We start from the raw sequence: 12,442 nt of genomic DNA on the forward strand, positions 1-12,442 counted from the left end.
TTTATCACTTTTAAACGTGTTCTAGTTGAGTTGGCTTGTTTTACTCTTTGCTCTGCTTCAGAGATAAACACATTGTCAAAGATTAGATGAAAATTCCCCAAGGGCATCTTTTTATTTATTTTTCTCTTTTTTTAATCCAAAAGGTGGAGGTTGAGAGAAAAAACACAGACTGAGAAAAGGTACTGCCACTTCAAGTATTGAAGTATTGAACTGCGGTGTGCCTAGGACAATAGGAAGGTAGGCAATTTCTAAATTCTTCCTGTGGTTCATCGTGAACAGAAACTCCCACAGAGGGGTGGGAAACGAGGCATCAATCTAGACCGAGACTGTAGGCTCTTGCTTAACAGATTCTTCCACTGAGCGGCTCAGTACATCGTTGGCCTCGTGGGTAGATAGTCCTACACTCTGGCAATTAGATCATTTCCCTTCTGTTGTGGTCACAAATAGACATGCTAATCCGCTACTTTAATTACTTTTATTTGATTTTTATTATCTAATAAACTTCCATTCAATTCATGGCAACCTAAATTAATGTTTGCCTTCTTGAATCACCGAAGACCCTGTAACCGGATAATCTACAGACAGAATTAGTGAGGGAGTTCTGGAAACTGTGGCGTGTCTCTCAGCTCCACTTGGAGAGTTATAAACTAAGTGTGTGGGTACTTAACAAGGATATGATTATTCTCACCAAATCCTCAGAGACCCTCCATTTTTGAGAACATCCATTGGATTAATGGATTGGCCATGAGGAAAATAAGCTGTCATTAGTAAGGACATAAAGATGTGGACGGAGTGACCTGGGATGGATTATCTAATCTATCTGTGGAAGATTTTCCACAATGAATGTGACTCATACATTCAAGTAAACACACTTTAATGTTTAAAGCTAATCTTTAGTAGAAGGCGTCTTTTTCCCATGTAGTGTTTGCAGTGTATTACAGAACTATCCTCCAGGGGGCGCTGTACCTTCAGGACGGCTCTGACTCCTCCTACTGGCTCTTCCATCCGGATCCAAGGCAGGTCATCATCAGACTTCAAACACCTGGGTGCAGAAGTTCTAGGCCCTAACACAAATTTCACATCGGAGAGTTATTTATTTCTTTATTTGGGGCTAGACTAATGCATCTTGGAATGGTTAAAGTGGCTGTGGGCACAAAAGGACCAGTGTGCTTCGAGGGGACTGCCGATTTCTTCAGCGGTCCTTCCAACAAGACTATGGTCACAGTCAGACCTTCAGGGCTTTATGGAGGTAGAACTGTGAGTGTTGACACCCTTCAGACAATCTTGTGTGGGCTGGATAAGGCCACGTGGCTCACAAGAGCATGCTAACCCTCTTTCATACACGGGCCATACACAGAGCAATTCCCATCTGTTTTTAAATGGATTGTCATGTAGGTATTTGTAATCTCATGTGGCAGATGAGCCAGCCACCCTGTGAAGGAAGCTGAGTCTATGACAGAATGGCAGACAGGAGTGGTCCGGAGGCTACAGGTGTCCGTGTATGAGTCATGAGCAGGGGTATGCAGTTTCTTACAAGTGCTGGGCTCCTGAATCTGTTACGTAACTCCAATCCTATCTCACAGGGTCTTGCAAGCATCAGTTAATATTGCTATTTGGTGCAAAGTAAGTGTTCCTCTCATAACTGGTGTGTGATGACAGACGATGGCTATTCTCCAGTTTAAAGTCACCGAAGGGTCTGGACTTGTGTCTCACTCTCCACAGAGAACCCGTCACTGGGAACAGCTCCTTACCTTCGCTCCTATGTGTCCCTATTTTTGGTCCTTCATGCTTACCTGAATGCATCCACCCTAAAACAAACAAATAAACAAGCCTATCAGTACCCACTCCTGGAGCCAAATGTGCTTCTGGTGTGTCTACCCACAGCTGGGACATATTATCTCCTCTGTGTGGCAGACTGCATACAATTACATCCGATGACAAAACTCATGCAACTTCCTGTTAGCGTGTTTCTATCGCGCCCATTCTGTGTGTGTAACTCAACACAGAAGAACTGTCGATGAGAAGACCTCTGTTCAGAGAAGACCTGGTTCAAACCCAAGCTGCAATGGTCTCTACCTGGCAGGGGGCTGGATCTATGTGTTCTATGCCCAGGCCGATGGTCACTTTCTCTGTTGGTGATAGGTTAGAGACATGAGTGGTATTACTGTGCCCACACAGTGGCTCCCACAGAGCTGGTGCGCTCTTCCTCTTCTAACAAAGCTATTTCTGTGCCCACCACTCATGCCTACCCACCAGAAGGCAGTCTTGACGATAAGATACAGGCCAGTGTTTTTGCTTTCTCATGGCGTCCAGCAGAGAGTAGAAGCAAGGATTTGTTTCTTTCTTGCGAAACCTACTCATTTTGAAAATCAGATGCTAGTCAGCAGGCATCCTAACATACCCAGTCTGGGGGAAAACACATTTGTATAATCATCTTGGCTAGCTAAAGTCTGGCAGACACTTAACTGGTCAATAATTCAGCTCTGGCGCCCCAGGGTGCCGCAGAGCTTGTAAGGATACACCTTTCGCTAGAACAGTCCCTTGAAGTAGCAGGGGATGGAGAGGAAGGGTTGGCTTTCTCTCGTTAAAGCAAGTGGCCGGACGACATTGTTTCTTAACCAATAAGTCACACTGCTTTCCACGGTTCAAAGTTAAGCTTTTATTCAGTTTTAAATTAAAAAAATAAATTTCATTATTAAATAGTGAGATGGGTCTGACTAACGTTCAGAGAGCTTGTTATTCAGGACCAAGGGCACAATTGATGGGGGGAAGATCACCTAAACTAAAATTATCGGTGGTGCAGAGTTCGCGAAAAGTTCAACAGTGGCGGGATTCCAAAGAAACTAAAATACAAAGTTTTTTTTTTTAATCGTGTACAATGAAGGGAGAAGTGAACCACTTATTCTACTACAACCAGAAGCTACTTTCCCAGCGCCAGTCAGCGTGGCCGTTATACCACAGTGCTAATGTCATCGGGCTCATCCGCCTTCTTTTGCCTGCTTGGCAGGGATTTCAAGTATTCAAGGTGTCTCCGGGCGTCCTCCTGATTCTGCCTCACGTAATACACCACGTACGAGATCACCATGGTGAACCAGCCAAACATGGTGACGAGCATGGCATAGTCAGTGGTCTTTTTCGGGAGGTTACAAAGGTCAGCGTCGTTGGCAGCGTTGAGGAACGGTCTCCCGGCGTGCTCGTCCAACACGGAAGTCTTGCAAATTACGTTGTGTGCTGTCTCGTGATTGGATGCCATGCTCCTCAGGACTTGCTGGAGGGTGCAGTCACAGTGCCAAGGGTTGTTGGCGATTCTGGCCCTAGCCTTCAGATTATTGAAGGCATTTTTGTGCACGCTTTGAATCCTGTTGTCCGAGAGGTCCAGGGTCTGCAAGGTTTCTGCTACTCCCTTGAACGCATGTTCATCGATAAACTCGATGCCGTTTTTGGACAGGTTGAGAACCCTCAGTTGGTGGAGGTCCTTAAAAATCTCATTGGGGATCGATGTGATCTGATTGGAGTCCAGATACAGCAAAACTGTTTCAGGAGGGAGATCTCTGGGTATTTCCTTGAGGTTTGCGTTGCTACAGGTGACATTTAAACCGCCAGAGGAAGAGCAAAGGCAGCCTTTGGGACACATACTGGCGGAGTGAAAACACAGTATCATCAGAACAAAGCTCTGGAGGAGGAGACACATGGAGAGGGAACGGGATAGCCACAGGTCGACCAGATTCATGCTGGAATCTCAGCATAATCACGAGTCCATTCCTCATTGACTCCACGGGTTGCAACTGTTCTGACCACACTCCGGATTTCCTTCCTGAGCGGCTCAAAAGTCTGCAGTTAGCGCACAGCCTTCATCATTCCTGTCCTTGCTTGGAAACCTAAAAGAAAGGGAAGCAGATGCAATTAGCTTCTCTGGAAGGAGAGGTGTGTTGGCAATTAAAAGGTGCCCTCAGGTGTTTGGCTTTCTACCGCGGCAGGAAGGTGAGTTAGGCAGGTAATTTCCGTCAAAGTCACTGGAGGTTTCCTGTGTAATGGGAATCTCCTGCTGAAATCCCCAGAGATTGGAAAAGACTCTGAATAGAGATCAACATTTCCACATCCTATGACCTTGCTTTCAGCCAGGGCAGAATTAGAACAAACTTCTCCCACCTCTTCTTCTCCACTCCCAGACCTTTCTATGGCCATAAAATTTAATCCCGTTTTTACTCTTCCTCCAGTAACAGAGGCGTTATGCAATTCAGTCCTTCTCTTGGGCAGCAACAAGGATGGATACCTGTATTTGAAGGCTAATGATCATAGACAAAAACGCCTGCCATGGGCTTTGAGAAGATACTCAATTTAGAATATTGTCTCTAAAGAAACATCTGACTTACGTTAAGAAGTGGATGGATGTCTCTGACCTTCACTGCTGGACATTGGGGGGCAAATCAAGAGCTTCCCCAAGAACTGCTTTCTTTCTGAGCTCTGGAAACTTCACAGTACCTGGGGGGGATGCTCACAACTGAATCCCAAAGGGTTCTCTGTCTGTTTCCTAAGCAACATATCCTCTACCCAACTCAAACAAGGCACATTGCTGTAATGCTTTTTTATAAAAAGAGAGAGAGAGAGAGAGAGAGAGAGAGAGAGAGAGAGAGAGAGAGAGAGATAATTAAGATATACTGACTTCTAGGACATGCCCAATAGGCTACTTGTTCTTTCACTGATGCTTGCCCATAATACACACATACATACACACTATATAAATTATTCATATACATATCATTTATATATACTGTTATATATGTGTATATACTGTGTGTGCATAAACAAATATGTTATTGTTAGAAGCAGCTGTGGAAATTCCCCCATAGATTTTTTCTCATTCGTGTAAGTAATATATATGTTACATGTACATACACACATACACACAGACCACACCTTGTTAGTTTTGGAAAGAAGTGTGGGAATTGCAAAACTGGACATCACTAACAATATTGTAGCGTTCCCTCAACAGCAGAGAGCAGAGGAAAGAATACTTGCCGACATTCAGAACCTACCTCGCAGAAGGAGTGAATGGATCTTAGTGAGATTATGTGTCTTGTCTAAGGTCAAATAGTGTGTAGGTGTAAAGTCAGGAATCCTGCCAAGGATTGCTCTGACTCATCCATCTCCCCCCTCTTCCCACTGCCCCCCACAGCTCCCTCCACTCCCATCTGTCCAGAAGTACAGGCAGGCTCCACAGAGTGCTGCTTTTAGAGATGGTCATTACTATTAAATTGTAGCCAAAACCTCTTTGGGTCTTGATCCATGTTGGGAACCTCGTGGAGTTCAACTGATGGGCCCTGAATGGTGAAGGAACCACAGCTGACTTCAGGAGCATCCTTTCAGGATGCTGGGAACAATAAGCACCTTCAGTCTCAGCAGTGAGCATCAGACAGTCTTGTGCAAACATCTCTTTTATAGAGATCCCAGATGGATAAATTCCTAGGGAAATGACTCCAAATGTTACCAAACTCACAGAAAAAGATGATTAATGTGAGCTGGAAGCATGATGAACTGAGTTGTTAATCACGGAAGAATTAGATGAACAACAACGGAGTGGCAAGGATGTACTTTTGGAGCGCTGCAGGCCTGGAGTGCCAGAAAGCAATAAGGAAGGAGCCCAGCACACTGGGCAAGCAGTGGGCTCGTGCTTTCCTCCAGTCCATTAGATACCGGGAAGCAGAAAGGAAGGAGCCCTCCTGTACCAAGTCCTCTGTCAACACCTCATGTCTCCTTCCCTCCCACGGTCTCCACTGAAGCTACACTGTGGCATTTGGTAATCTCTAATAATTGCCTAGGTGGGAGAGAGCCCACAGGAACAAGAAAGGGAAGGGCACACAGACAAAACAGAAAGGGGCAAAAGTATAGACTGAGGATGGCAGGATGGCACAGGGAACAAGACAAAAGGCTTTGCTGGTGGAAATAGAGGAAGTTCACACCAACCAAGTCATCCATCAACCCGGCGTGGCTATCAGTCATAGATTAACAGAATGGTAGCAAACTCTTTGTGGCCTTCACACTCCTGAGATTTTTAAGTTGATTGATTTCTGGATAGACAAGTTCCTTAGTTCAGAGTATGAATTCCTTGATGTTACATCCTTGTGTCTGTCTCATTTGGAAACAACAGTAAATAGTCCATAAGTGCTGATACAGAACTGGACTCACTGATTACCAACTGTCTCGCTGATACAGAATTGACCTCACTGGTCAACACTTGTCCCTCTAATACAGAACTGGTCTCATTGGTGGGACAGACCAAGTTCCAAAGCACCTTTCCTAGCTCAGAACTTCTTTGCACGTGCTAATTCACAGGACGCCATTATCTCTATTCATTAACAGTAAGTAGTCCAACCTGAGAACTTCCTGAGATTATTCCGTATGTCTAAATAGCATTACTTTGCCTTTGATTCAATATTGCAAAGACACTTAATTATGAAGTTGATCCGAGAACTGTACGAGGCAAGATATAGGCAGTAAGGGCTCAGTACTTATCAGTACAGCTACTATCACCCTTTTGGAGGTGTGCCCACCATCTACATAGTGGTTGACACATTGTAAGACATAAATACTGTTGGTGAAGGATGCAATGTGATATTGAAAAGCCTGTCTATGCTTTTTAGTACTCACAGTGACAACTGTTACTATCTTTAACTTAATAACCAACTCATTAAATGTCTACTGGTTCCACATGCTAACGTGGTGAGCCTTGGGAAAGCTTTGAGAACAGGTACCAGAGGAGATGAAAAGACAGATCTTTTTGTTATTAAACTCCTATAGACTTGGTGATGGTTTCTCTAGAATTTTCATTTTTATTAGTGCTATTTTGAAATTGTTTTTATTGAGCTATACATTTTTTCCCACTCCCATTTCTTCCTCCCCTCTCCTCTTCTACCCTACCTCTGCCCCCCATGCTACCAATTTATTCAGGAGATCTTGTCTTTTCTCCTTCCTAAGTGGATCAATTTATGCTTCTCCTAGGGTCCTCTTTGTTGTCTAGGATTACCGTTTCAATAGCCAGGGTCACACGAAAGAAATGGGTCTGAATGACACTGAGACCTCAACATAAGAGCGCAGTCCATTTTGAGATGATATCCCTTATTTCCAGTGAGCTATCCATGCCTGGAATGCTTACTAAGAAAACTAATACAGACCGCCTCTTTCTTCTAGGCATGTTCGTTCCAAACAAGTGTCGCATTTTCTAACTGTGACATTTGAAAAATGATGAAAAAAAAAAGCCTCTCGAGATTAACTAGATGGTTCAGCTACTGTGGCTTGGTTTAAACCCAATCTGGGTTATAACGGCAAGATATACAGAATATAGAGAGCTGCTATGGCCTGAATATTTAAGCACTCAGATGACTCATGTGTTGAAATCTAATACCAATACACGGATAACACAACCATGTCTATGGTAGATCCCTTGTAGGCGGCATTAGTGTCTGTGTAAGCATTTCCAGAGAAATTCTCATCTCTGTGCTATGTGAGGACACACAGAGAGAAACATCTTTGAACTAGGAAATAAGCTTCCACTGTTTACAAAATCTTTTGAGACCTTGATTGATCTCGGCTATCCTATTTCCAAAACCGGGAGAAGTGAACTTGTGCTACATCACAAGAGAAAGTAGGTTGACGTAGTGTCCAGGAGAAACACAGCCCAGTCAAAATAGTCAATAAAGTCAGGTCATTTTCACAAGGGAGGGCGGGAGGGCTTGTGATGCTGACTCACTAGTTCAGAATGATTGGCAGCATGGCATGGTCTGAATTTTTTGCAAAATGGACAACAGCTGGCGGGCAGATGAAGCTCTTAGAAAGAGATAACTGTTCTCTCACTGGACATCACCTACAAGGAACGACGCTAACAGGAGCGTGGAAACATGGACACCCCAATCCATTTGGATTCAACTTCGCGCACAGAGGAAGCAAGCTATGGTGCTGGGAGAAGAGGGTGGCAGATTGCTGTCAAAATGAGAAGGGCTGGGGTCACAGAGGGAAGACAGAGACAGCTGTGGCAGTCACTGGCTGTCCTGGTAAGAGCAGGACTCCCTGATCACTGGCTGTCCTGATACAGAACTGGACTCACTGGTCACTTGCTGTCACTCTGATACAGAACTGGACTCACTGATTACCAACTGTCTCGCTGATACAGAATTGGCCTCACTGGTCAACACTTGTCCCTCTAATACAGAACTGGTCTCATTGGTGGGACAGACCAAGTTCCAAAGCACCTTTCCTAGCTCAGAACTTCTTTGCACGTGCTAATTCACAGGACGCCATTATCTCTATTCATTGATCCTCTTGCCTGTGGCAACCAGAAAAGCTATAATATTTCCAAATGTGGTGTCTAGCTGTGACTTGTTCCCATAAGAGGACCTTTTCATCCCAAGACTCATGCCTTGCTCATATTTTCTAACTACATAAGCTTGTGCGCTACAAAAATAATGCTGGGGTTGGTGACAGCCATCAAACACCCTTTCCAGAATGAAGAAAACTAAGTCTACTTAGCAGACAGAAGACAGTTCACTCAGCAGCTGACTGATTGCCCCTGTCCTGTTTTCTATTTTTTCTTGTGATAAAGGGATAGTCAGGATTATCTGGGTAACAGAGTGTACCTTTGCAGAAGAAACAGATGTACTAACTGCATTCTGACCAATGCTGCTTCCAGCCAGGAGGATTTAGTTTAAAGGTAAAAGCCACAAAACAGGAAAACCTCTAAACACACAATCTAGTAGTCAAATCAATGGGGGAAAACATCACATAATTATGTGCATTAATAATTTCTCTGTGTTGGAGAATAAGACCATACACAAGTCAAGAGGAAGATTATAACACAAAGGGCTTATGTTGGTCTGCTTTTAAACTTACAGAAAAGACTTCAAAGGAGTAAGAAAATGATCCAAGAAGAGAATGGACAGAAAAATTATATGCATATATTTAGTATACATATAATATATACACATAAACACAAATCACACATAACACACACACATTACATGTCATATAAACCAAAGTATATCACTACCACTGAAACAAATTTAGTCACGACATCTATGATCCTTTTCAAAGACAGAAAGAACATCTACTGTCAACAAACGTGAAGAGACCCGGTAATACCACTTTTGGGTGTATATCCAAAGGATGTTCAATCATGCCACAAGGACATGTGCTCAACTATGTTCATAGCAGCATTGTGTCTCATAGCCAAAACCTGGAAACAACCTAAATGCTCCTCGACTGAAGAATAGATAAGGAAAATGTGGTACATTTACCCAATGGAGTACTACACAGCAGAAAAATTGACATCTTGAATTTTGCAGAAAAATGGATGGACCTAGAAAACATTATTTTGAATGAGGTAACCCGAACACAAAAAAACAATTCTCACATGTACTCACTTATAATTGGTTTTAATCATAAAGCAAAGAAAACCAACCCACAAATCACAATCCCAGAAAACCTAGACAATAATGAGGGCCTTAAGAGAGACTTACATAGATAAAATCTACATGGGAAGTAGAAAGGAGAAAAAGACAAGATCTCCTGAGTAAATTGGGAGCATGGGGATCTTGGGGAAGATTTGAAAGGGAGAGGGGAGAGGCAGGAAGGGGAGCAGAGAAAAATGTAGAGCTCAATAAAAATCTATTTAAAAAAGACAAAGTGAAAGGAAGAAAATGTTCTCAGCCCCTTCAGAGCGCAGAGAGCAGTGAACTCGTTTTTTTCACCAGTATTATCTTCCTAAATTTAGAGACAAGCTTCGCTGATGTAAGGATAGCAAAGGATGACCCCAAAATAGCTTGGTAAAGGAGGTTCTTAAAGTCAAATCACAATTATGTATTATGTTTTTAAAAGAGGTAACCATGCAAAGGAATACACACAATTGCGCCGACTCTAAGCAGACAGTGAGACTGAGCCTGCCAGAAGAAAAAAAAAAAAAACTGTATCTTACTCACTTCTCTGTGGTTTGGAATTCTTAGGGCACGAAACTATTGCAGACACTGAAACGGTAAGAGTACAAAGGAACCCTGGAGTAGCGAGAAAACTAACCTAACGTGGTTATTTAGCATTGTGCTCTCCGTGCAAGGGCTGCACAGTGGCAGCCCGGGGAACAAAAGCAGATCACATTTCAGGATGAGAAACTGAAAACATGAACAAGTAATCCACAAAACTTGAAGTGTGAGCCACACCCTGCAGCCATCAGCCCGGAGCCCCTTGATGATGTCAGCTGGGACCTATCATTCCACGAAGGGCACCAAAGCTCCGAACCTCTGTTTCTGCGGTATCCCAACCACCGCTCATCTAGTCTAATAACTACTTACCTAGTACAGTTACTAGACTACAATGACCACAGAGGGTATTCAGTGTCTTACCCATTTTCACGTAAGTCACGTTAGTAAAAGCATACTGAAATGAATTTGGATCTGTTTTCATTTTATCATAGACAGCTCCCATTTGACATTACATGCCCAGCATTTGCACAGAGATATACCCATCTAACAGGGTAGTAACTGAAATTCTGACCAGAGCCCTGGTAAAATGGATGTAGAGGTCCCAAGTGAGGGGTTAAGCTACCATATGACATTTGCCCAGCACATGCCACGGTAGTCTAACATCTTCAAACTTACTTGAAGGATGGCAAGGGTCCAAAGGTACCTCATTCATCATCTTCTCCAGGAGTAGTTTATTACATGACCCTGAGAGTTGGTGGAGGAGGGTGATCTAGAATCAGAGCCAGGTCTTTTGTTTGGAGGTGGTCTTGGTGATATTTGGAGGTTGAGTGGGTCCAGTCTTTAATGTATAAACAAAGATGTTAAACTGGTTCCTGTGGGTCAGATATAGTCACCAAAGACAAAGATGTCCTCTAGACAATCTAGTTTCCAGGGTAAAAGTGCCTCAGCAACAAGAAAATATGGCATAATCCTGAATCTTAGGTTTAGATGTGTGGACATCTGCAATTCATATGGTCTCAGAGTCATGGAATCATAGAGTGGGTCTGTGTCACAGAAGTCTCAGGAAAGAATCAAGTCAAGCCACCATGAATCTTGCCATCCATTTGTACCTGCAAGAGCAGCTGCTATCTCACCTGATCTGGGAGTGGAGTGGGTAGAACAGAGAGAAGAAAAAAATTCCCTATTCCTCTTTAGTTTGAAACAAAACTGTTTGGTCAAAAGTCACACCCCTATATCCAAAGAGTCTGGAATATAATACTAAGCTGGGGGTGTCACCCCAACCCTCTAACACCCCATATCTGTTAGGAAATATTTCTAACAAAAAGTCTTGCATGATTGGAAGCTCCTGGCCAAGCAATTGCCCTGACTTGGACTCCAACCCCCAGTCTGCCAAGTGCTGACCCTTCCCCAGGGAGGGTCAGGACCACTCCCCCAGGCTATTTAGGCTTGTGCCAGAAAGAAGAACACTTGGCTTTTGGATTTGTGTGGATCCCCCCTCTGTTTCTCTCTCTCTCTCTCCCTTGCTATGCTCTCCTGGCAACATTTATTAAACGTGGGCATTTTAATTGGGCTTATCTGGCCTGATTGGATTTCTTTGTGCCGGAGGAGTGGCTCGTCTTATGAAATATTCCTAACAGAAAGAATGTGGAGAAAAGTTGAATATAAGATTCAATGGTATGATTAATCTTCTAGAATAAATTTGTACTTTCGTTTAAATAAGTTTGTTACATAAAATGATGGTAAGGTTATCTACTACCTTATTCTAATCATGAAACTATCAGGTTGAGCAGTGTTCTCATTCAGAGGCTGAGAACAATCAAATGGATGGAGATTAAGGGAATGCTGGAGGAGAAAGTGGAATCACATTTTCTCAGGGATGTACAAAGATCCTGACAACTCTCCAGGAGCAGCTGTGGCCCTGACATGATGAGCAAAGGCTTGTGTAGGTTACAGCCTGTCTGTGGTGAACCTGCTCGGTGTCATACACAGAACCCGAGTCCAGCATTTCAGCCTTGGTGGAGTCGGATATCATAGCGTTCTGTACTAATGGTCAATCAGGTCCCTCTGTTTCCTGTTCCTCTAACTCCACAGAATGGGGAAACGCCAGCCTAGAAGTATTTTGTCTCTACGCAATTGCTATGTGTTGTGAAAATAATAGTGGCAGAAAAGGAGGGAAGAAGACGACTCTCAGAACAGAGCACAGGCTACAGACATGCTCCTGGACAGAGCTTGGGTTACAGGTATCTCTCAACACAGGACTCAGATCTCTGATCCACTCAGATCAGAACCTGGATTCCAGAAGTCATGAAGGGAATAACTAGAAAACTCGATCTCCCCAAGACAGAATCTGGATCTTAGATGTCCCTCAGGACAGCAGATAGACCCTGATGTCCCCCCAGATAAAACGTGGAATCCCAGATAAGAACTGGGTCTCCACATATCGTCAGGACAGAATGGGGATCTCAGATGTCCCCCAG

General features: G+C 43.6%; 1 protein-coding gene across 3 annotated transcripts in view; it reads right to left on the reverse strand.

Annotated features, from left to right (window-relative positions):
• Nucleotides 1-2,644: 2,644 nt before the first annotated feature.
• Nucleotides 2,645-12,442, reverse strand: part of Lrrc3b (leucine rich repeat containing 3B) — a 91,028-nt gene continuing 81,230 nt past the window's right edge. For all 3 annotated transcript variants that reach the window (XM_050160535.1, XM_050160536.1, XM_050160537.1), the window contains exon 2: nucleotides 2,645-3,878. In XM_050160535.1, the coding sequence (XP_050016492.1) occupies nucleotides 2,951-3,730 (780 nt within the window). In that variant the 5' untranslated portion in view covers nucleotides 3,731-3,878 and the 3' untranslated portion in view covers nucleotides 2,645-2,950. The remainder of the gene's footprint in view (nucleotides 3,879-12,442) is intronic.

This window comes from Alexandromys fortis, unplaced genomic scaffold (genome assembly GCF_014885135.2).
Source record: "Alexandromys fortis isolate MF-2015 unplaced genomic scaffold, M_Fortis_MF-2015_v1.1 scaffold_116, whole genome shotgun sequence".
Classification (NCBI taxonomy): Eukaryota; Metazoa; Chordata; class Mammalia; order Rodentia; family Cricetidae; genus Alexandromys; species Alexandromys fortis.